The following is a 26,702-nucleotide window of genomic DNA, read 5'->3' on the forward strand; positions in this document are numbered from 1 at the left end:
CTTATGTCTCTGCCCACTATTGAGTCTATAAATCTCAGCACGGGTGGGAAGACAGATGTCATCAGGTCTCCAGATAGAGACCCTGTTAAGTCTCAGGACAGTGTGAACCTTCACTATTTAAGGCATAGGAGGGTAAGCCCAGAAATTAACTGCTGGTGAAAATGAACCCCCGCCATGAATAAAGGAGCTGCAGGCCTTTTAAAATGAGAACTACGCCTGGGAAAAGGAGCCATTTTATTTTTCTAGTCCCAATTTATCTTTAGGCCAATTATGAGTAAAATATAGGCACATTTGTGTACGGACTAGGAAAGAAGACAACACATTCTTCATTTTTATGTGAATTTTGTATTTCAAGGGAACCCGGCACCTGCTCTATTCCATAATTCAGAACTCAGCTTCTTCTGAGTCACCGGGGTTGGAAGGAACAGGAAACGAACAGAAGGTGACACAGTAATTTTCTTTGTTTAAGCCGGATCTCCTCCCTTGCTTTCATTGACTTCTGTTTTAACTTCAAGAAAGCTTTTTAAAAATCCCCGAGGACACCAGTGAAGTAACTACTAGTGGTATTCAAAGGAAGCAGGTTGCAATGCTGTTCAGTTTTATTGGTGGCTTATGGGGAGGGTTTGGCAGAGCAGGAAGCTGGTTTTGTAGGCAGGCATGGTCCATACTTTTTTGGGAGAGGGGAGGACAGGGTCTCATGTAGCCAAAGCTGGCCTCAAACTTGGTATGTAGTCAAAGATGCCCATAAACTCCCTATTCTCTTGCCTCAGCCCCAGAGTTCTGGGATCATAGGTGTTTACTACCACAAATCATGCTAGCTGGTCAGTTTTAGCTATTGACTTGACACACCTTAGAATCACTTAGAATCATCCTAGAATCACCTAGAATAAGGAGCAGTTGTCTAGATCAAGGAGATCTACGAGCATATATGTGTGACGCTGTCTCCATTGCTAGTTGATGTAGGAACACCTACCCTGCTGCCGGTGGCATCATTCCCTAGGGTAGGCTGTAAACTATGTAATAGTAAAGAAAGTTAGCAAGCAAGCAAGCAAGCAAGCAAGAAAGCAAGCAAGCAAGCAAGCAAGCAAGCAAGCAAGCAAGCAATCAGGCCAGTATAGCAGAAGAATCATTTATTTTTATCTTCTTTCAACTGGATGTACTGTGACTGTTTCAAGTCCTGTCTTGAGTTCCAAAAATGACAGATTATAACTTGGAATTGGGGACCAAATAAACATTTCCTCTCTGATATTGCTTTTCACCAGAAAAAGAAGTGAAATTAGAACACATAATTTTTATGATGCAGGGGGTGGAACTCAGAACTTCATGCTTCTAGGCAAGCACTCTATGCACTGAGCTATACCACAGTCCTCAGATTCTTGTGGGACTCTTCTATAGATGCTCACTCAACCCTTCTGAGAATGATTTCACCTTTTGAAAAATCATGATAATGACAATAGCAGTGACATCTCACTTCTGGATGAACACACAGGAGCTCAACTAGTATAGACACAGGAGATAAATTAGAACAATGTCTATGGCTTTCCTCTCCTTCCCAAGCCCACCGGAAAGTGACTCCACTGGACATGGGGTATAGGTGGGGCTTAAAGTTTGCCTCACTTAACTTCATAATCTTACTGACAGTGCTTTGAAGTGACCTATACAGAGTGCCCTGCTCTTCCTAAATGCCCTGCTCTTCCTTCCTTTACTTCTTTCCTAGCACCTAGCCTCTCACAAATTTCTAAACCTTTATCAAAAAGAAGAAAATGAAGGAGGAAGAGGAGAAGAAAAGAAAAAAGTTAAAGTTATTGGATTTCTTATGATTGATTAGAAGAAAATTCAAAACTACTTTGCACTATCTCAGAGGCAAATTTTTAAAAAATTATTTTATTTTTAATTTTGTGTGTATGTCTGTGTGTCTGTGAGTGCAAGTACTCACAGAATCCCAGAAGAGTGTGCTGGAATCTCTGGAGCTGGAGTCACAAGTAGTTGTGAGCTGCCCAATGTGGGCACTAAGAACTGAACTCAGGAGATATTTCTGAGACAAATGCTGAGACACCTCTCCAGTTCCTGAGCCGAAGCAGACTTTACAATAAGGAAGGGTCATAAGAACCACCCATGGTTACAGCTGAATGTGGCCTGATACAATTGCACCATTGATGGAGCACAGGTTCTCTGCCAACCCCACAGAATGATGCTAAGTGTCACTTCCTTTGTAAGCAAGCTTCTCTCCTGTGACATCTTGTTGAAGCTACTTGGATTCATGTTTTCAGAAGGGTCATGTGATTTTTTTTGCTAGTGACTCATTATGAGTTAGGCCTACTTTGTGTGTGTGTGTGTGTGTGTGTGTGTGTGTGTGTGTGTGTGTGTGTATAAACATGCACTTGAATTAAATGTAGTTCCATTAGGGAACTTAAACAGAAAGCTGTTTGTATAGACTTAGAGGGGGATACATGCTATATATTGTTTTTACTTGGACATAAAATTTTTCTGTCGCCAAATAACTACCATAAACTTGGTTTTTCCGGGAACAATGAAAGACATTCTGTGTTATTTTATCACAAACTTAAGAAAGAAGACTTCCCACCCCCACTGCTAGTGCTACTGACATAAAAGCAATCACTGTGGTGCTATGCATTTTCTATTGAATTACTTTTAAAGGCCATCTTTAGCACAAGAAAGTTACCCCCAACCTTGGGTCACTGGTGGTAGAATATACTGTCTGATTGAGTCACAAGAAGTAATCTCCTGCAGTAGCCCAAATGATTGTTTTTTCCTTTTCATTAATAAATTCTTTAGGAATGCTTGTAGAATAGAAGTAGACAAACCTTTATCTCTCTGCTTATGGGCAGGTCATGGCTTAGAGATCAACGAACAAGAGAGAAGCCACTGGCTGATGGGGCTTCTAGAATCCTCACTTGTTTCTTATGTTTTACTAGTGAATTCTAATACATTTTAGGGTTCTGTATTAGTCTATGAGTTTGGGTTACAAGAAATGGTCTTTAATTTGAAAAGCTGATAAAGCTACAAATATATTTTAAACACATCCTCATTATTTCTTTGTTTCTACCTTTCAGCCATAGGGTCTGATTCTTCAAGTCTTTGTATTTTACTCACTTTACATATGCTGCTTAGACCCCAATATAAGTATTTGAATGTCTCTATGCATTTATTTTTTGGCCTGAGACTAATTTAGCAAATCTATATATCTGTCTCCTCAATGAGTATGAGGAATCTGTGGCTCTAACAAGACTGAATCCATTTACTTTCTTAGTGAAATTAATACATTTCTATAAATATTCGTGCAAACTCACTTTATGCAAATTTCGCTTTGGTCACCCTTAGGAAGTCGGATTCTGGTAACTGCCACATATAATTTCAGTTAAACTTGAAGTCTTAGGGAGCAACATGACATGTGTGACAATTTCCAACAGGGTAGCAGAGATTACCTGGCACAGACCCTACAAACAAACATCTTATAGAATTCATGAAAGAATGGCATGTGTCTGCAGAAGAGCCCAGTGCTGCTCTTCCTGATGAGATCCCCCCACTGGAGGGTGATGAAGATGCGTCTTGCATGGAAGAAGTGGATTAAAGGCTCCTGGGAAGCCTGTGCCCTCTGTATAGTGCCCCTGTGGCTCTGCCAACAGCCTTGACTGGCCCTGACCCACCTGGGTCTGCTCATGTCTACAAGAATCTCTTCTATCCTGTCCTCGTGCCTTAAGGCAGAAAAATCCCCTCCCACAGAAGAGCAGGGTTGGGCGCTGTGTATTGCAGCTTTTTTTTTCTGTTTGTTTTATTTTGTTCTGAAATTAAATATATGTAAAATAAAAAAGATGCAATTAAAAAAAAAAGACTAGCTTGTGTCTACCCATGGGCCATGATCAACTCTGCTGCAATTCTTTTTGTTACTTTCTTTAATGAGTTGCATCCTAACGGAAAAGAGAGATTATTTGTATAACCAATTCATAAGCTTAGGGAAAGCATGGTTGAAATGCGTAGGACTCTTGATTCTAAGGTGGCCATTAAAATGCACCTACAAACACACACACACACACACACACACACACACACACACAAAGTAAAAAATGAGAAGATAAAGAATAGAACATTTGCTAAGTGTAAAAATACAAAATATTCACGACTGTTCAAGAATGAGAGATCAATGCACCCTCATGACCAAGGCAATGCTTTGTCTTGTGCATGCATGTTCCTGTGTGTGTGTGTGCCTCACTGGCCTAGATTTTGCCAGTTCAGAAGCAGGCTATACCGGTTCATCAGTGAGCCCTAAGGATCTTCCTGTCCTTTCATCTCCAGCCTGGGATTACAGGCTTGGCTCACTAGCATTTTTACATTAGTTCTGGGTATTGAATTCAGGCCCATCTTTTTGGGAGGCATTCTCCCCAGACTGGTAGCATTTCTAAATGATAAGCACAATGCTATCAGAGAGGAAGGAATGCAGTGGCCACCACCAGCCCTCTTGAGCTGATGGTTACAACTCAGCCTAGAGAAGGTCTGCTCTGGGGAAGATCCCAAGAGCAAGCACAAGGGGCTAGAAGGAGCAGACAATGTCTGGAGGAGTTAGACCATTAGTCCTCAGAACTCCTTTATTGGTGGGTGTTCAGGGATTCTGGAGATCAGCTAAGTGCTTAGGGAATGCTTGACTGAACAGGTCAGCGGGGATCTCAGCCTGAGAAGAAAGGTCAGCTCTGGGAGGATACTGAATGAATGGAGTGACATTTTCAGCACACAGCCATTGTCATCCATTAAAGAAGGTGGCTCAGCAGATGCTGAGGTGATGGGTAGTTTCAGTTCTGGAAATTTTCAGATGTGGTGGGCACAGAGGTAATTCTAGAGTAGGGCAGGGATTTGATTTACTGAATGGCAGGTAGTGGCGACACCGGTCCTCTCAATACTGTCTGTTCTCCCAGAGCTGCAGTAATGGTCACCGATGCATGTACTGAACAGGTGCTCTTTTAAGCATGTTAGCTTTTGAGTGTGCGTGCTATGACTATGAATTCATTCCCTTTCTTCAATAGCAAGAATACAACAGCTCAAATTTCCAGTCTCACTTAAACTTCTTTACAAACAGGAAGTCTTTCTTGGATTATACCACCATAAATTATTTAATATAATCATGTTTGTAGCTGGCCTCCTTGATACACCAGGGAAGCAGAATGGAAGGACATTTCCTGACTCCCTTAGCTGGTCCGTCATGTCCCGCTGTGCATTCTGAGCACCTGCCGTAGTGACATCCTCCCCAATTCTTACCTTTTCGTGCACTTTACATTGGGAAAAGTAGGGACATCCTGTATTGTGTGGAAAGATTAAATAATGTTTAAATACCCTCAGGACTGGAAATAATATACAGTAAATGGTTATATAAATGTATATGTTTTCCTTTTATTACAAGTGCTCTGATATCAGGAACATGTAAGGCAAACATTAAGTTAGCTCTGCTGTGGATGTCACCATGCCTCAGAGTCTCAGGGATCATCACTGCATGGTTCCACTTTAAAAAATGAGGAAATGTGGAAAGTTAGGTCACTCCACTAAAGGATTTGAGATACTTATCTGGTCTCAACTCCCCATTATAACCCTACAATGAAGGTTTCACTTGCTTGCCAAAATAATATGTATTCTTTCCTGACACCAAGATTAGAACAATTTACAGCAGTTCTCAGGAGCCAGGCATACTGAGAATTTCCACTGAAGACTTTCTAACCTGCCTCCAGAGCCCACCCTTAATGCCAAGGCTTGGAGCACTGATTCCCAGTAGACTTCCAGCAATGTAGCTGTTTTAGGGCCTGTGGACCACCTTTGTGGAGACAAATAATCAGAAATACTGTCAGAAAATGTCTTTAAACCCCAGGTCCTCTTCTTATAACACACTGAGCACACTAGGAAGGCAAACTCAAGTCTCAGGCTAGGAAAAGGAGATACCCCCAATTCTGAGTGCTCAGCTCAAGGTTTTGGTGCTCCTTGGTTATTCTCTTTAGCAGTCTATGCTGCCTGCACCATGACAGACCACAGGCAGCTCTGTTGGCTTTGTGACACAAGTGACTAGGTCATCTTTACTGTTGTTGAGCACCCAGTACACAGTCAGTGGAAGAAACAGGGGTCTCTCGATGTTGTTTTCATGAAAAATGAAGTAAACTGTTTCAGTCCCATCCATCAAAACCATACACCTGGGAATAAGGACAAGTAGAGGTATGGCAGTGGGAAGACTGCTTCCCTTTGGTACTTTGACTTGTTCAGCAAGTGGGGTGTGGCACTGAGGTGGCACCAGACAGGAACATTCTGGGAGATTATGGTCTGGATGGCAGCCATGTTCTGCAGGACCCGATGAGAAGCTAGTATTTCTTTTTAATTAAAAAAAAGTGTGTGTGTTTATGTATGTGTCTGTGTGTGCATGCGTGCACATGTGCAGGTACATGCATGCCGCTGCTTGGCATATGTGTATGGGTCAGAGGACATTGTGTGGGAGTTAGGCCTCTCCTTCTATGATGGGAATTAGAGAATCTAGCTCGGGTGGTCAGGGTTGGTGATAGGCACTGTTAATTGCTGAGCCACCACACTGCCTGCAGTTTGTATTCTTCTTGAGATGGTGGAAACATCGATTCTGTACAAGCCAAACCATGCTGGGGCCCACAGGAAAAAGTTTCTGTCGCTCAGAAGTGTTCTGACACCAAGGTTGTTAAATCAAACTCCCCGAAATGGGGGATTGAAACTTTTATTGAATAAGGAATAGGGGTTGTTATTTTGTAAAATTTCTAAGATGTAAAACCTGTACCTTAACAGTTTCCAACTGCCTCACTCTGTACAGGGATCAGTTTCTTTTATCCTGAGTTAATTGAACACTGGACGAATGGAATTCGTCATGGGTGCACTGTGACTCACTGATTCAGGTGCTGGGAAGGGGCAAAGCACACCCTTGACTGAAATAATAAAGGCTTATGTGACTATTGTTGTTGTAGGACAAAAAATTCATGAATGACTCTCTATACAAATTAGATAATTTTGTTGGACAAAATGACTGGTTGTTTTCTTCTGTCGAGATCAGGCGGCACAAAGCTGAGATGGGACCCCCTCCCACCATTTCTCTACTAAGCCACTTATTCATGTACTTCAAGAATGAGATCATTCAGTCAAATTCTTTAATGAGGAATACGTAACAATTGTATTGAATGGTCATTTGTATGTTGGGTGTGCATGTCCTAATCATAAGACTTCACAGAAGTGCAAGCACAGTTAGCCGTAGGCCATGTGCCAAATAAATGACTGAAAATGGAGATGACAGAACCATTGAATTGTTTTGAGGAAAGTGAAGGAAGCGATGAAGCATTCTAAAAAGTAGGTTTGCAAGAACTGCATTTGTGTCAGAGCTGGTCTACACGGTGTCAGAATGAGAGACACATCCCAGTGGTCAGAGTTGGAGGCCAGTGCTAAGAGCACAGAACGGGATGTGACAGTTAAGTCTAATTGGTGAGAAACCAAAGGAGACAGGACATGGTCAGGGCAGGAGAGAGCACAGGCATCCTGGTTCAAAGAGGAAGAAGAAGGAAGAACAGGGAGAAAAGAATGGCTTCCAAATCTCCCAGGGCCAAGAATGTAAATGCTGGAGAATGGGGAGAGGTGCTGTGAGATTCTATCCTACAAACATGATGTGGTTATTGCGGGTGGAAAGTCATACTATCTGTGGCTACCAGCACAAGATCAAGCCAGCCAAAATCCTGGTACAAAAAGGGTACCCACATTCTGCCCCTACTGAGACATTATTTATTGGCAGTGGACACTTCCTAGAGGAGAAAAACTCATTCTCTTTTTGAGCCTGTTGCTTCTGGTGGGTTTCCCATGATCCCCTTTCCAGAAGCCCCTACATCAATGAATATGTAGGACAAACTAATTGGACTTAGCAAGTTATTTAAGAAAAATCATGAACATGTTGGTGAGTTTAGAGGAGGAAAATCTTGGGTAGATGTGATTGTATTTCACTGTAATGTGTAAAAATTTCAAAAGTAAAGAAAAATGTCAAAAATTAATGTAATCTACTTAGTCTTTTGCCATTTTTACAATGTTTTGAATTTCAAAGTAATACTAGTACAGATATTTGCAGTCATTATTGTTTTTCAAAGAGCAAAGACACATCGGTGTTAGGTGAGTTCATCTGTGGATTCACTAGACTAAATCTGCAGCTGGGTTCAGGTTGAATATCTGGGAAGTGAGGGGCCCAAGTCTGGGCTTGGCATTCTATTCCCCACATCCATCTGGGAAGAGGACAGATTGAGCCAGGGAGATAGGCCCCATGAGCTGAGGGGAAGGAAAGCTGTTTGAATTGAAATTATAAAATTTTAATATCCAATGAATTCTGGGAAATTTTCCAAGGTTGGTGAGATTCTCTTTTGAAGAGCAGTAAGCATGTGACAGAAAGTTACAGCTGTCTCTCAGAGAGTCCTATAGCTGTGTCCATTTTCCCAAAGGGATATCCTGACTTCATCAGCATTTAGCTTACACATAAGACACTGGAAGAAAGGCTGAGAAGCATTTTTGGTTCAGAGAGATAGCTCAGCAGATAACAGCAGTTACTGCCAGGACTGATGACTGGGCTTTAATCTGCAGGAACAAAAGGAAGGAGAGGACAAACTACTGCCACACACACACACACACACACACACACACACACACACACACACACGAGAACAGCATTGTAATTTTAGTAAGGCGGTTACAGGGATAGATAAATGACCTAACTGGGACTGGAAAACTAGAGTTCTAGCACTTCCTGTGATGAGAGATAATTGGTGAGCCCCATCTAACTACTTCCTTCCTTGTTGTGGGACTCACCTATTTAGGTGAAATTAAAATCAACAATGGAACTTCCCAGCCATTCTTTATGCAAAACATCTTTTCCCACCTGACCTGGCATGAGTGTTCCACGTAAATAGACTCCCACCTCCCAGCATTAGGAGTGGGTGAAAATGGCTTCCGTAGAACATAATGTAAGTTCAGATTAGATCATGCCCTGACATTCTATCTAACCAGGATGACTAGAATTATTACAGAGATTAGATAAAGCTACTAATGAAAATTAGAAGCCTTCTGGTCTTCATCAGTGCCCTGAGTTAAGGCTGTTCTACAGCCCTCAGTACCCAAATCCTATCTGGAGAGAGCTGATCTTCCAGGAGTGCTGTTACTCCTAAGCTCACAGGTGAGACCACCACTTTTGCTCCAGTAATTGACCCACCAGGAGTGCACAGGGTACAGGAACTGTGAAGCAGCTGGGGACAGAATTCTTCTGGTCTCCATTTTTACCCCTGTGACACAGCTCTCCTCACCCAAATCCCGCCTAGAGAGAACTGGTCTCCAGGGAGTGCTAACAGGAGGCCCACATGAGAGACAAGCTTCAGTTAGAGACAGAAAGACTAAAGAAAAAAACAACAACAACAACAACAACAACAAAAAAAGAAAACCACCAGAAATAAACAGATGGCAAGAGGAAAGAGATCAAGAACCTAAGCAACAGAAACAAAGATGACTTGGCATTATCAGAACCCAGTTTTTCCAACAAAGAAAGTTTTGGTTACCCCAACACACTGGTAAAGCAAGATTTGGATTTCAAATCACATTTCATGATAATGATAGAAGACTGTAAGAAGGACGTAAATAACTTTCCTAAAGAAATACAAGAGAACAGGGGTAGAAATCTGTAGAGAGGAAACACAAAAATTCCTTAACGAATTACAGGGGTATACAACCAAACAGGTGAATAAATTGAACAGTATCATCAGGATCTAAAAAAATGGAAATAGAAACAATAAAGAAATCACAAAGGGAGACAATCCTGGAGATAGAAAATGTAGAAAAAAGATCAGGAGTCAAAGATGCAAGCATCACCAACAGAATACAAAAAATAGAAAAGAGAATCCATAGTGCAGATGATACCATAAAAAAAAAAAAAAAAAAAAAAAAACAAAACAAAACATTGAAACAACAATGAAAGAAAATGTAAAATGCAAAAAGTTCCTAACCCAAAACATCAAGGAAATCCAGGACACTTTAAGAAGATGAAACCTTAGGATAATAGGTATAGAAAAGAGTGAAGATTCCCAACTTAACCAGCCAGTAGATATCTTCAACAAAATCATAGAAGAAAACTTCCCTAACTTAAAGAAAGAGATGCCAATGAACTTACAAGAAGCCTACAAAACTCCAGATAGATTGGATCAGAAAAATTTTTCCCATCATATAAAAGTCAAAACATCAAAATGCACAAAACAAAAATTATTAAAAGCAGTAAGAGAAAAAGGTGAAGTAACACATAAAGGGAGACCTATCAGAATTACCCTAGACATCTCAAAAGTGACTATGAAAGCTAAAAGATCCTGGGCAGATGTCATAAAGACCCTAAGAAAACACAAGTACAAGCCCAAGCTAGTATACCCAACAAAACTCTCAGTTAACATAGATGAAGACACCAAAATATTCCATGACAAAACAAAATTTAGATAATATTGTTACACAAATCCAGCAAAGGGTAATAGATGCAAAACTCCAACATATGGAGGGAAACTTCACCCTAGAAAAAGCTAGAAAGTAACCTTTTTTCCACAAACCAAAAAGAAGATAGCCACACAAATGTAATTCAACCTCTAACAACAAAAATAACAGGAAGCAACTATCACTTTACCTTATTATCTCTTAACATCAATGGATTCAATTCCCCAATGAAAACACATAGACTAACAGAATGAATATGTAAACAATACCCAAAATTTTGCTGCATACAGGAAATGCCCCTCAGTAACAAAGACAGATAGTAACTCATAGTAAAAGGGTAAAAAAAAATCCAAACAAATAGTACCAAAAAACAAGTTGGAATAGCCATTCTAATATTGAATAAAATCAACTTTCAACCAAAAGTTATTAAAAAAAAGATAAGAAAGAACACTTCATACCCATTAAAGGAAAAATCTACCAAGATGAACTCTCAGTTCTGAACATCTATGCTCCAAATGCAAGGGCACCTGAATTTATAAAAGAAACTTTACTAAAGCTCAAACAAAGCACACATTGCACCTAACACAATAATAGTGTGAGACTTCAACCACACTCTCATTTATGGACAGATCATGGAAACAAAAACCAAACAAAGACACAGTGAAACTAAGAGAAGTTATGAACCAAATGGATTTAACAAATATCTATAGAGCATTTCATCCAAAAATAAATATACATTCTTCTCAGTAACTCATGGTACCTTCTCCAAAATTGACCAAAACAGGCCTCAATGGATAAAAGAAGATTGAAATAATTACACGTATCCTATGATATCACCATGAACTAAGGATGGTCTTGAATATAAACAAAAACAAAAGAAAGCCCACATACACATGGAAGCTGAACAAAGCTCCACTCAATGATAAGTTGGTCAAAGTAAGAAATAAAGAAAGAAATTAAAGAATTTTTAGAATTTAATGAAAATGAAGGTACAACATACCCAAACTTATAGGACACAATGAAAGCAGTGCTAAGGGGAAAATTTATAGCTCTGAGTGCCTCCAAAAAGAAACTAAAGAGAGCATACACTAGCAGCTTGACAGCACATCTGAAAGCTCTAGAACAATAACAAAAAAGTAAAAGCAAAAATACACAAGAGAAGTAGATGACATTAAATAACCAGGGCTGAAAACAACCAAGAAGAAACAAAAAGAACTAAACAAAGAATCAACAAAACCAGAAGCTGGTTCTTTGAGAAAATCATCGAGATAGATAAACCCTTAGCCAGACTAACAAGAGGGAATAGGAAGAGTATCCAAATTAACAAAATAATAAATAAAATAACTATAACAACAGAAACAAAGCAAATTTGAAAAATCATCAAATTCTACTACAAAAGCCTATACTTAACAAAACTGGAAAATCTGGTTGAAATGGACAATTTTCTAGACAGATTCCAGGTACCAAAATTAAATCAGGATCAGATAAAATATTTAAACAGTTCTACAACCCCCAAATAAATAGAAGCAGTCATTAAAAGACTCACAACCAAAAATATCCATGAGTAAATTGGTTTAGTGAAGAATTCTATCAGATCTACAAAGAAGACTTAATGCCAATACCCTTCAAACCATTCCACAAAATTGAAACAGAAGTAATTTGTTCTATAAAGACACAATTACACTTATACCTAAACCACACAGTGACCCAACAAATAAAGAGAACTTCAAACCAATTTCTCTTACGAATACCAATGCAAAAATACTCTATAAAATTCTCGAAAACTGAATCTAAGAACACATCAAAATGATCATTCACCATGATCAAGTAGTCTTCATCCCAGGGATGCAGGGATGATTCAATATATGGAAATCCAACAGCTTAATTTGTTATATAAACTAATTCAAAGAAAAGGAACCACATGATCATCTTATTAGATGTTGAGAAAGCATCTGATAAAAATCCAACATGCTTTCATTGTAAAAGTCTTGGAAAGATCAGGAATTCAAGGCTTATACCTAAACATAGTAAAAAGCAATATACAGCAAACCAGTAGCCAATGTCAAACCAATTGCAGAGAAATTTGATACAAGCCCACTAAAATCAGGAACTAGACAAGGCTGCCCACTCTCTCCCTACCTATTCTACTAAAAGAATAAACAGGCCGAGAAAAAAATTAGGAAAACAACACCCTCACAATAGTCACAAATAATATAAAATTCCTTGGTGTGATGCTAACCAAGCAAGTGAAAAATCTGTATGACAAGAACTTTAAGTCCCTGAAGAAACAGAAAAATATCTCAGAAAATAGAAAGATCTCCCAGCTTATAGATTGGCAGAATGAATATTGTAAAAATGACAATCTTGCCAAAAGCAATCTACAGATAAATGCAATCCCTATCAAATTCTAATTCAATTTTTCATAGAGTTATAAAGAGCAAAAACAATTTGCAAATTCATTTGGAATAACAAAAACACAGGCTAGCAAAAATTATTCTCAACAATAAAAAAACTTCTGGGGTAATCACCATTTCTGACCTCAAGCTGTATTACAGAGCAATAGTGATAAAAACTGCATGGTACTGGTACAGAGACAAGAATGGATCAATGGAATAGAATTGAAGACCAGAAACGAACTCACACCTATGGCTACTTTATCTTTGACAAAGAAGCTAAAACCATCCAGTGGACAAAAAGATAGCCTTTTCTTTTTCTTTCTTTCTTTCTTTTTTTTTTAAGATAGCATTTCAAAAAATGGTGCTGGTCCAACTAGTAGTCAGCATGTAGAAGAATACAAATCCATCTGTTCTTATCTCTTTGTACAAAGCTCAAGTTCAAGTGGATCAAGGACCTCCATCTAAAACCAGAGACATTGGAAACCAATAGAAGAGAAAGTGGGAAAGACCCTTGAACACATAGAAACAGGCTAAAATTTTCTTAACAGAACACCAATGGCTTATACTCTAAGATCAAAAATAGACAAATAGAATCTCATAAAGTTGCAAAGCTTCTGTAAGTCAGAGGAAACTGTCAACAAGACAAAATGGTCACCAACAAATTGGGAAAAGATCTTTAAAAATCCTACAACCAATAGATGGCTAATATGTGATATATGTAAGGAACTCAAGAAGTTGGTACAGAGGTAACCAAAGAATTCTCAAGTGAGGAATATCGAATGGCCAAGAAGTACCTAAAGTAATGTTCAACATCCTTAGTCATCAGGAAAATTCAAATCAAGACAACCCTGGGACTCCACCTCACATCAGTCAGAATGGCTAAGATAAAAACTCAGGTGATAGCAGATGTTGGTGAGTATGTGGTGAAAAAAAAAAAAACACCCCTCTATTGTTGGTGGGATTGCAAGCTTGCACAACCACTCTGAAAACTACTTTTGGCAGTTCTTCAGAAAATTGGACATATTTTTACCTGAGGACCCAGCTATACCACTCCTGGGCATATAACCAAAACAAGTTTCAAAATATAACAAGGACACATGCTCCACTATGTTCATGTCAGTCTTATTTATAATAGCCAGAAGCTGGAAAGAACCCAGATATCTTTCAACAGTGGAATGGATACAGAAAATGTGGTGCATTTACATAGTGGAATACTACTCAGTTATTAAAAACAAAGACTTATGAAATTTCTTAGGCAAATGGATGGAACTAGAAGCTATCTTCCTGAGCGAGGTAACCCAGTCACAAAAGAACACACATGGTATGCATTCACTGATAAGTGGATATGAGCCCAAATGCTCGGAATACCCAAGATACAATTCACAGATGACATGAAGCTCAAGAAGAAGGAAGACCGAAATGTGGATGCTTCAGTCTTTCTTAGAAGGGGGAACAAAATACTCTCGGGAGTTAGAATGTGGGAGAGACTTTGGAGAAAGAGAGGATGGGGAGAGGGGAAAGGAAGCAAAATTAAGAATGGGAGGAGATGGGTTGTTATTCAGAGGGTCAGGAATTTGAGCAGAGTTGTGTAGCAATGTGGCATGAGGAACTGGGAGTAGTAACCAGCAAGTCCCAGATGCCAGGAAAACAAGAGGCTCCCATAACCCAAGGGGTTGAGATTAGCTAAAATGTCCAACAAAGGGGAGGGAGAACCTGTAGAGACCATATCCAGAGGATAGGCAAGGTTCCCGGTGGGGGCACCCGCTCATCTCCAAATTTTTAATAGAGAATGGCTCTTCTCTACAGGATATATGGGGACAAAGTGTGGAGCATAGACTGAAGGAAAGGCTATCCAGGGACTGCACCACCTGGGTATTCATCCCATAAACAGACATTAATCCCAGACACTATTGTGGACGCCAAGAAGTGCTTTCTGACAGGAGTCTGTTATAGCTGTCCCATGAGAGTCTTTGCCAAAGCCTGACAAATACAGAGGCAGATGCTCATAGCCCACCATTGGACTGAGCATGGGGACCCCAATGGAGGGGTTAGAGAAAAAACTGAAGAAGCTGAAGGGGTTTGCAACCTCATAGAAAGAACATCAACATCAACCAACCAGACCCTCCAGAGCTCCCAGGGACTAAACCACCAACCAAAGACTAAACATGGAGAGACCCATGGCTCCAGCTGCATATGCAGCAGAGGATGGCCTTATTTGGCATCAGTGGGAGGAGAGATCTTTGGTCCTGTGAAGGCTCAATGCCCCAGTGTTCTTAAATGTCAGGGTGGTGAGGCAGGGAAGCACCCTCATATAAGCAGGGAGAGGGAGGATGGGATAGGGGGTGTTGCAGAGAGAAACTGGAAAAGGAGATAACATTTGAAATGTAAATATATATAATCAAAAAAAAAAAAAGAAAATCAGAAGCAATTTTAGAATTTGAATTCATAGGGGAGCTCAGTGGGGTGCTCCTCAGGGCGTGCTCTAAGTGGCCTGGGTGCTGCTTGTTTTCTGCTGCTGCCTCTGCCTGCTATTTTCAGAGGTCATATAATTTGCATTTGTTGCATCAGGTCACACTGCTTCAGTTCTACCCGTTTTCTCTGTACATGTCAGCACCACTTTGCCCCAGTACGTTAAAAAGAAGAAGGAAGGAAGAAACATGGATTCTTAGAAAACGATTTAACACCTTGACATTGCCACCATGAATATCCATTTTTTCCCCTCCTTTTAGTTTTAACTGCAAGTAACAAGTTTGTAACTATGTATTAATATGTGATGTTGAGCCAAGAGCAGAAACTCAGGTTCTCTCTGCCTTGTTGACTGCGGCTGTCTTGGGGGCTACATTATCATCTGGACATTGGGCGAGAGGAACTGGGAGCTGGGTGCGGACCGTTGCTAGGGCCTTGCTCACTGAAGTCAGAGCTAGCCCCAGACAGTCCTGCCGGGATTTTCTCTGTTCTGTCATGAGCAACAGCTTCTGCTAGTGAAAATGCTCGCTGCCCACTTTATCAAGAGGGGAGTTTTGTTGCCAAGCTCTCTCCTCAGGAACTTGAGCTCCCAGGAGGACTTGAGATGACCTGTAAACTATACCTTAATATCCTTCTGTTAATCAGATCAGCAGCTAATCTGGAGAGCTCTCAGGGAAATGTCAATCAGGGGATGAGTAATGAGAGTTCCAGTCCTATGTTTAGATTTTGCCTGCCTTGATCTCAGAGTCTCCTGAACACGCACTAAGTCACAAGCTGAGTCCTTTAGGGCTATGCACAGAACCGGTTTCCCTTTCTTTTCTTTTTCTTTTTCTTTTTTCTGTTTTGATTAATATATTTAAGATCTTAAAGTTGATTATAGACATTTTGATAGCAGCAGTATAATTACTCCTCTTGACCAGTTGCTGTGTGATGGCTAAGACTCATTTACAGCATGACAATCCCTGGATATCGTATTATGCACTGCCCTCCTCTAGAGTGACAAGCTTGTGCCAAGTGACCACTACCCTCTGTTCTCCCCGTTCACTCTGCCACAGCCTGTGAGGTATTCACTTCTCTGATCCCAGTAGAAAGGATATTGCTTAGAATCATTACAGTTTAGTCTACCCCTCCCAAATCTAAGGAATCCTTTGGCTAATAGGCCGGTGAATGTTGCTACTAGCTCCTCCCACCACTTGGCCCAGTGCCTGTCACTCTTGAATGAAGCACGCATCACCTGCCATGCCTGTGGCTAAGTCTCTGAACTGAGGGGCTTGTGCAACCTTTTAAAAATATACCATAAAATAGACATTTCCCGCATACATAGCAGAGCAGCCTGTGACCCAGAGAAACTGCTTGATCTTTCCAAAGCAATGCTGTTTCCATGTCGCCGTTACCTGTTCTCAGTCAGAATTCAGACTAGAACCATCCTAATGCTCTGGGAGAGTGGCTGGCGTGTCTGTGCTACGGTCAATGTGTGCATGTGGTGTGGCAGACCGTCTGGCTCATGGCAGACACTGACCTGAGAACCTGTCCACAGAAGGTGTGAAGAACACCCAGGAACACACCAATAGAAAGAAAGTGACGAAATCATGACACAACACCCAGTAACAGCTATCACTTTAGGAAGCCAAGCTTTGCAGAACGCATCAGACCTGACATCAGGGGCCCCAGATTCTAGGCCTGGCTCTGACCAGAGGACACATGGCTTTCCAAGGAAGTGTCCCCTGTGAGCTGGGGAACAGATGCCAATGCAGATGGTGTGACTGCGCTGCACAGATGACAACCTGAAGATGCAGAGAACCTAACTGCTTACTCCAAATGCCTCTGCTCAGGAGAGCAGAGCCAAAGCAGGAAGTAGGGTGAGGGAGTCAGGCTCAGTACTTAACCTGCCTTGAAGATGCTTTAGGAAGAATGGCCCGCTAGCTTTTTCATGGCTTGATATCTCACATTGCAGTAGACTCTAAAATGAAGGTTTTCAGTTTCTCCCTCCAGAGTTAACCCTAGAGTCGTGTGCTCTGAGCAGAATCAATAGATGGGGTTGAAATTTGGGACATTAAGAAACAGCTTATGATGTGAGTTTGTAAGGAAAACACAGAGGAAGACACCATGCATCACTGTGGCTCTTCCACTTGCGTTATCAAATCTTTAGAGTTAACTTTTGAGTCCCCGATACATGTGAGACTATTTGGGAAGATATTTGGGAAGTAAAGGGTCATCCCGTCTTCATTTCAGAAATTTTATGTTTAACCTAATGGGAAATGTGGCCCCTACTTTACAATATTTGTTGATGATAAATAACTTTGCAGAAAAGATGGGATTGATTGGTGTATAGAAATGACTCTTTGTTTATGATGATGCATACACATGGTAAATAACCTGCCTTCTTTTTAATGAAACCACTTCTCATTGATCAATCTTTGGTGAGGAAATTGCTAATGAGCTTATGCCTACTTCCAGCTTAATCAGGGCATCACAGCTGCTCAGAGTGCTGAGTTCTTCAAGAGTGACAGAGTCCCCTGCTTCAGGCTCTCCAGACAGAGCAGGTGGAGAAGGAGGGGGGTCCTCTGTTCTTCATGACCATGTACAAAAGTCCAAGAAGGCACCAGAGAAACTGTAGCTTGTGATCCTGAGAGACACGTTCTGGTATTTTGGAACCCTCAGAAGCAAATGGGGTATGAATTATATATAAATTAAGCTACCATACTGACATGGCCAAGAAAGCACTGCCCAGATGGTGTTGAGTACAAAAGACAGTGACACACATTCCCTCATCGTTTTACTATTTATGAGTCCAAAACTTGAGTCAGCTGGTGGTAGGACGGGCTATCTGTTAGCACCACAAGGAAGCTGGGCCTTGCTCTTTCATTTTTATTTGATGCTGGCCTTGATCTCTCTGACACAACCCATTTTCACAGAGCCACTGGGACAGGACAGGGTTGCAATCCTACTGAAAGGCTTGCAGCCGTTGGAGATGCAAGGGGCAATTCTACTTTCTTTCTTTTTTTTTTTTTCTTTAGAAAAATAGTTCTGATATGCCTTGCTTCCTGTTCAGGATTCTCTCACTGGTTTTAAAAGAGATTTGAAAAGATTTCAGACTGAAATGTGCGTTATCTTATTTCTCATCTGCTAGAAGTCCTCTCTTGGTTCAGGAGAAAAGGCAAGCGTTACAGTCACCTTACAGTTTGAATTCTGTCCATGTCATTCAGTTTGCTTATTTGTTTGTTTGAAAGAACCTTTCTTTTCTGAAATGCCCTAAAGGCCATGTGGGAGCTAGGCAGTTAAGTGTTTGTAGGAAATGTATCCCCATGAGGGCTTAGCAATAGACCAACTACAATAGTTTCTGGGTTGCAATTTTCTGTAAGTAGACCAGGAATTCAAAAATCATTTCTTAGCCAATTTATAGGTCAACCAATAATAACCTATAAAGAGGGTATAGAATTTGGACCACGACATCAGGAAGCTATGGCTTTCAATGGTTCTTGGTACAAAACCATTAGATTCTGGGAAAGTTCATCCATTATTCTAGGCTTCAAAATTCTGGCTTACTAAATTAGAGGGCCTGAGAGTACATGGGCCTCACTAGCTAAACCAAACAACTCACAAAGAGTATGTCTTACTGAGCCCTTAACAGATTTTGCCTCAAACAAACCTTAGATGGAACAAGATACCAGTTTATAAACAAGAAACCCGAGTTCTTGTGGCTCAAGACCAAAAAGAGCCACCAAAGGGAATCCAACCCAACTGAAAGCTAGGATTTTTGAGGCACCATTGTTGCGAATGTCTATGGTGATCTGATTTTTAGGTACATACATTGAGCATCTATAGGTTATAGATTTTAAATTTCCAGTTAATGACTACTTGAATATCATATTTATTACTGGTCCCATATATTTTTCTTTTTTCAGAATCACAATTGCTATATTCTTTGATTCTGAGTCTTAGAGTGTTGTCTGAAACCAGCAGCAGTAACCTAGCAAGATTCTCAGGTACATCTGAGGCTTCTGAGGCTGGAGGATTGCTGTCCTGACCCGATGTGTTCATTCCCTAGCAACTCTCTGGTACTTGCATTTCCTCATCCAGTGCCACAAGAAACACACAATGCCAACTGCCTTTGAGTTCCAGAACCAACTAGATTAAAGCATTCTGTCCATGCCTTTGTGCAATTCACAAAGCTGTAGCTCCTAATCCTTCATAAAATAGCATATTCTGATGTTTGTCTTTGTTACTTCTTCAAGTCTACTTGGAATCTGAAAACAGCCTAGACACAAACTCTGTAAACACATATACAGCCCAACATACAGCAAATCTTGAGTTAACAGCTACTTAAAATAAAGCAGATTCACTATTTATTCAAATAGTTAAGACCATAAATTTCTTAGCAAAGGTTCTTCACCATATATTTTATCCAGTTTCACTACTGAAATACCAGTAATTTCAGGAAATAATTTGTGTTTACTTGAGACTAATTTCCAATCAAGACTCTTGTCTTCTCCAATGAAGGAAGAATACTTTGATGATAAAACTGAAACCCATACACACATAATATAAAATTTATAACTGATATACATACATATATATGTGATTTCTATTTCAGTATTTTTATATAGCATTCACTAAGTACAGATATACTGTGTTTATGGAAAATGTTTAGAATTTAAGGTCATTAAGATTTTATTGCAATACATTTGTTTTCATTATTTTTCAGTTTGAAGCTTAAAACCATTGGGGATATCACATGGAAAATAGACTCAGATCCCCATGCAATACAGTCATATTTAAATCGATTGTGTGAACATGTATGTATGTATATATGTATAAATAAAAACATTACTATATTACCCATTAGTTTAGGGTACTAGCTTAAGAATCCTCTGTGATTTTTATAATATGCATTCTGAATCAAAGTTGCTAAAAAACTTTCCCAATGGGAGAAGTGCAATATTTCCCTTCAAAGAGAAAAACCTTACACATTCATAAATTTTACTCTGTTTCTCCACATCAGAACAACACAGTGTCATCTTCTGTGAGCCCACATCCTGCACACTGCTTCTGCTATTAATGTGCTTATATAAGCAAGACCATGGGCTCTGTGGAAACACCAGGCGTGTGACTCACCTGACTGATGAACTGGCACACGGCTGGTACAGCACCCATGGAGTGCCAGCAGCCGAGCGGCAGGTCTAATGAGGCCGTCAGCTTCTGCCCATCCCGAAAGCTCAATTATTTCACTGATCTTCCTGCCGTTTGCCTTTGACATCAGTCCCTAGCAAAGCTACTTGGACTCCAGTGAAGATTGACACACTTCCTCTGTGCTTTTTAAAGACACAGACTGAACATAAACAATAGTATTCAGGAGCATAGTTTAAATTTTATTATATATTCATAATCTCTATATATATGGAATGGACAACATTGGGTTTCTGGAGAAAATGCATTTGACACACATACATGCTTAATTGGTGGTCTCTTAATCTTAGGAATAACTTTTATAAAGAATAAGTAGTGTTTTTCTTGATATTTTAGTTAAGGGTGTAAACTTGACATACATCAACCGGGGATTCGTTCAAAACTCAAACCCCCAAACCTACCAAACAAGAGAGCCTCTTCATGGCCAGCAGCCAGCTCCTAAAGTGACATATTTCAATCTGTCACATTTTGAAACAAGGTTTAAGACGAATGACTTAGTAGTGCTGGGCCTCTGAGTGGCACCAGCTTGTGGGACAGCACTGGAAGTCTGTGCTCCCAATAATTTCAACGTGTGGAAAGTCAGCATGGGAAACCGAAGAAAAGCTCCCTTGGGCTCTTCATCAAAGATATAAAAATAAGCAATTCTGTAGTTACATGAATAACAGTTACTTAAAACACAAAGATTAAACAGGAAGAAACTAAAAGAAAAGAAACTAAAAAAGTAAAAAAAAAAAGTAAGAGTTTATTCCTATATGATAAAAACAAGAAATAAAAATTAACTTCCTTTTGGTAGAGGCATGAGTGTGTATGTGTGTGTATTTGTGTGTGTGTGTGTGTGTGTGTGTGTGTATGTGTGCAGTGCATGTGTGTGAATGTGTATGTGCGTGTGTACATGTATATATGTGCATTCATGTGCCTATATACATATGTGTATGTGTTTGCCCATATGTTTATGCATGCGTGTGTGTGTGTGTGTGTGTATGTGTGCATATATATGTGTGTTTCTCATGGTGTTTTCACTCATTCTTTACTAGTTCATCTGTCAATAGATCTACTTTTTAATCGGAATCACAGTCTATGGGGTCTAGAGTGCATGTCTCAAGTAATTAATCTGGCATCATTAAGAAATTAGCATTGCAAACTGGCACTCCACATACCTTGTTTCTTAAACTGGAAACCTGGCAGTGAGTCGCAGAATGCAGGTCATACCCTCACACCCCATCTTGCTGTCCTCAGCAGCAGCACAGGGCAATGGGGAGAAAACATGGGCGGCGTGTCAAGCCGTCCTGTGCCTGCCCATACACCATGAACTTCCATGGAAATGCTTTGCTCTGTTGGCTCTTCCAGCCATTCTAATAAGCATGACTTAAGTCATTGATTTCTCATGGCTGTCTTTTGGTAGCCATTCCCAGTTTTGTCAAACACAGGCACACATGCATGCACACTCCCTTAGTGTCATCACCATGATGCAGAACACAGGGAAGAACTTGTCCAAATTCATCAGCCTTTCTTTAGGTCACTGGCTACTTTCTATTGTCCCTCTCAGCTCAGACATTTTAATTTCCACTCTGTTGACACATGAGTTTATGCTGACCTCAGATGCAGTGCCACATGTATGTTAATTAGATGGGCAGTTATCTTGTCTTCTTGATAATTAACAGAGATGTTAAGGACCAACGCCAAGTCAGTGTCCTGGCTGGAGACTGTCCACTCCCTGCTAAATCATTGTTTATGCTCTGTTAAGCCATTTTCATTGAACCTTATGAGCCAATATAACATCCAACCTAGAGGTTTCTCAAATTATGGGCAGCATTACTGATGATGAAACAATCTATTTTGATTCCAGAGCATCATCTTGACACTTGCTGTGAACAAGCCAAGAAACTAAACTAGGCAAGATCCAGATCTAAATCTCTCAAAATTTTACACCTTTTACCTGCTCCCCCATTATACTTTGCTTCAGAATACACATTAACAGTAGTGTTTCTCGCTTTTAAGATAATACGCCTCCAAGATCTACTTAAATCTATTTTTCCTCAATCAAACTATGCTATTTTGACTCATTGTATTGAGTTCTCAGCATTCTCTCCTCTCCCCTTGTTTTTTTTTTTTTTTTTGCTGTATTTATTTTCATGTATAGTACACATATGTTGGTATCATGCACAAGTCAGTGAGGCAGAGATGAGGGAAACTTTGATGCTCCCCAAATCAGTATTAATAACATTTCTAGTCAGACAGGATAAACCAGCTGTCAGGAATAGGCTCTGAACCCAGAGGGCTACCAGGTCAAGGTCTACAGGCAACAGGAAACAGAGGGAGGGCTCACTTACCTGCTTCTGATCAACAATTATTTCGAGGTCTTCATCACTGCTTAGCTTTCCATAGCCTTGTTCTTTACTTTTCTTGTGAAAGAACAATTTTAAATATCATTTAGTTTCTTTTCCTTAAAAAAAAAACTTAATTCCTACTTAATAATTCCTAAAGATAAAACTTTTCATTTAACTCTTCACCAGCCACAATGCATCATTCATGATATAGGTGTCTCACGTAGAGCATATTAGCATTTTCTACCTATGCATCCATTCTGTCTGCTTATCCTCTTGTGGCCAAAGTATGAATTTGGTCCTTTCTCAATATTCTGTTTTATTTCATAGTTTCAGCAAAAAAATTCTCTACCACTGTGAGATAAACAAGCAGTTCTTTGAAGACACTTAGCACATTTTTCTCAAGTACAGAAACTTCATTTAGAATTATACTACTCTCAAAATGTCAACTGTAACACATTATATTTTAATGCTTTATGTTTTTTTAAGAGAACTATTACATAACTCAGGATAATGAACTCTCAAACTTTCAATAAATCCCATAAGTAATAACACTAGAAATAAAAGGCAGTTTTTAACATAATGAAGTTTCAAAATTAGGTAGTTTATGGTGTTGGAAAGGTATAGGCCATATTTACAGTCACACTTTATTGCCAATTTATTGTTTGATTGTTGTGGCTGGTCCTGGTGAGTGCTCCCTACCCATCTTCCCCACCGCAAAAATTTTAAATACAAATTCTAAGGCTGAAAAATGAGTCTAACCATAACAATCATCTTACAGTTGTGTTACAGAATAATGGTAACATATTTAGTGGTTACATTTTTTTTCTCCTCAGTGGGAATACCAGAAGTATAGTGAGAAGTATAATGGAACTCCTCCATACCAACGACAAGTAGAGACAAAAGTCACTGTGCAGCTTTCTGTTGTCCAAAGTAAAAGCCAAAACCAACCAAACACAAAACAAAAAGACCCCCCGGTATCCACATCACTAGAATTAAGAGAAGGAGATTCCTGAAATTTCTGTCTATGGCGTCAGAGGAGTTCTCATGCTGACCCGGGGTCTCACATATCAGTGGTCATGACACAAGGCGTCTTTACACCGAACAATGTCGTCTTTTTCTCCTTTTTATAGCATTTCAAAATATGAATTCTGATACTTCTCCCTCCCTATAAATATACCTCTTATTTTGTGTCATTTACTATAACGCAGAGATCAGAGACTTCAAGTATTGAAATGCATAAATTAAAAGAGAAAACCGCCAACTTCATCTACAGACTAATAAATTCCAAAACTCAGGACAGAACAAATGGTCACAGTGTTCCTCCCGGTTGTTACTCTTGTCCTCATCTGAGGTTCCATTTCAAAATGGATGGAAAAGAAAATGAACATGTCTGGCTTGAGCCAAGCTGACTTCCTGTTTTTTGGCTACTGGGTCCTCTCCTCCCACTGTTGGAGTCCCTCTGCTACACAACCCTCAGAAATGCCTTTCCCAATATTGATCTGTATACGTACCAAGTAGCTCATCTGCATGACCCGATTTCTGGACAAAAGGGCATTAAGTAGAGATGGAATGTGAGTCCTTCCATCCATTTCACTGTCAGACATCCCAGAATTCTTTGCACCAGCGCCAGTGGCTTCATTGCCAGAACTTGCTGACCAGAGAACCACAGATCTTGCCCGACAACAGTATTAATAATGTACAACAATAATTGAAGTATTCCTGAATCACTGTTCTGACTTTGTAAACATCCTGAAAATTTTGGCTACTGTAAAAAGCCATGGATCTGAAATTTTCTTTTTCTAATTTGTATCATGCACTTTAATGCTTCCTGCTGCTGCTCTCTTTAATGATTTTTTTTAGAAGCCCATCTATTATTTATAACATAAATCTTGTATTTAATCCCTTACATATAGACTATGTCTCCTGGTCATACATAAAAGCTTAACTTCCCCATTTAAGCCCCTGCCTCAGACCTCCCTGACATTCACTGCTAAGAGATAAACAATGTCAGCACATACAGAACATTGTAAGAAGTTGCAATTTCTGTTAATATTCCATTTCACTTTCCCCACTTAATCCGGACTGTCTGATTTAGTAGCACGCTCCCAGGGAAGGGGGGCAAAGAAAGAAGACTATGTCCACAACTCTGTAGAAGTTGCCATTTTCCAGGATTGGGAGGAAACATTTGGAGTTCTGACTTCTGTGCTTAAGCCTCTAGTCTCCACAAGACACAGAAAGCACACAGAAGCAGCAGCCTTGCGAGTTTCCCTTAAAATCAAGCAACATTTTCAAGTCTACCCCATGACCCAGGGACACTCATCCTTCCTTAATCCATACAGTCACCCACTTACTGATATCTAGTGCGAGAACAGTCCACTTTCAAGTACTGAGCTGCCCACTTTGCTTAGCTGAGCCAGCTCAGGCGGGGATCTTCAGTTCTCCTCCCTCCTCCCAGCCTGGAAGCCCTGTCTTCTTCCTATGCACTTTGCCAAGCCCAGAACGCAAGTCCCTGGCTTCTGCAAGACCTTGCACATCAGCCAGAGGAGTGAACTAGGAGGAGGAAGAAAGCTAATCTTCCCACTGTCCAAGTGTGAGGGGGCAGGGCTTCTGTGGGAGGAGAAGCCACAGTGTAAGCACATCCTGAGCTCCGCCCACAGCTCTGGCAAGATGCTGAAGCTGAGAGTTTCAATTGAGGCAAGGAGGTGAAGCCCCTCACATCCCAGCCTTCTCAGGCTGACTACTTGTGGTCACTTCTGTGCACACTTTACTAGGTGCATCTGAGGAGAAAGCATTAGTGTGAGGGAGACAAAAGGGTGAGAGGACTCAAAGTGTAGAAATGAAAGAAGAAATGAGAGTCACCGTTTGCTGACATTGCCTCTTTGCCTGTAAAAAGCTTTCAGCCCAGGCTGGCTGTCATGTCTGAAACTCCAAACACAGTGTCTCTTATCTTCCCCCACCATCCCCAGTGATGTCATTCTGGATTCTATCTGGATTTGATCTAGCTTGGATCAAGATTGCCTAGTTCTTTGTTCAGGCTGACACCTTTTGAAATGCTATCCAATCAAATTTCATCCATGGTTTCTTTAAGATTGAGAAGCCTATCTGGGAACTCAGCTCTGCCCTACACAGATTTCCACCCTGTCTTTTTTCACCCTATGCACTGCCTCTCTGTCCCTTCACCCCTTCTTCCACAGTAGAATTGAAAAATGGATCTGTTCCCTTGAATTAAATAAATCATGACACTTGGGAAATTGTATGACAATGTTATCGTGACCATGGACAGGGAAATTATTCCAAAGGAAAGGACTGGACAAAGCTAACAATAGTAACAGAAAGCAGTGCTACAGAGAGTCCACAAATGAGGTAACTTGCTTATTTTAGACTATAAGTTATAAAAAGCTCAGAGTTTGGGACCAGCATGTATGTAGCTTGGTGGTAGACCACTTAGGGAGCATGCATGAGGCTACGGGTTCAACTCCCCCCAGTAATAGCAAAACAACTTCAAAACTAGTTTAAATGATAAAATAGTACCTGTTTGTATACTGAATTAAAGGTATTCTTCATTTTCATGAGGAACAGATTTACACAAAAGGTTTTTAAAAGGAAAAGGAATACTTGGTCTATCTAACAGGATAAATTGGTCCCAAGTGTAGGTTTTTGCCTAGCTATAGATGTCAAAATGGATTTACATATAAGAACTTCAGAAATGATTTATCATTATTTAGTTACTGCTTCATGATACATAAAGGCATAAATTTATTAAAGCAGAAGTCACATATAGAATTAACAATATAGTGGCAGAAAGATAAGACTTTACCATTGCCATCTTAGC

General features: G+C 40.1%; 1 protein-coding gene across 3 annotated transcripts in view; it reads right to left on the minus strand.

The window, feature by feature from the left end:
• The window catches only part of PEX5L (peroxisomal biogenesis factor 5 like), a 148,203-nt gene extending 122,808 nt beyond the window's left edge, over window positions 1-25,395 (minus strand). The window contains exons 1-3 of one of the 3 annotated variants that reach the window (XM_080929312.1): window positions 25,222-25,395; window positions 24,382-24,409; window positions 22,874-22,945 (exon numbers count right to left, since the gene is read on the minus strand). In XM_080929312.1, coding sequence (XP_080785438.1) covers window positions 22,874-22,945; window positions 24,382-24,399 — 90 coding nt within the window. In that variant the 5' untranslated portion in view covers window positions 24,400-24,409; window positions 25,222-25,395. Of the gene's footprint in view, window positions 1-22,873; window positions 22,946-24,381; window positions 24,542-25,221 lie in introns of all 3 variants that reach the window. The other 2 variants (XM_080929311.1, XM_080929313.1) reach the window with 2 other exon arrangements.
• Between the last annotated feature and the right edge of the window lie 1,307 nt (window positions 25,396-26,702).

The sequence above is a fragment of the Micromys minutus genome (genome assembly GCF_963924665.1).
Source record: "Micromys minutus genome assembly, chromosome: 15".
Lineage (NCBI taxonomy): Eukaryota > Metazoa > Chordata > Mammalia > Rodentia > Muridae > Micromys > Micromys minutus.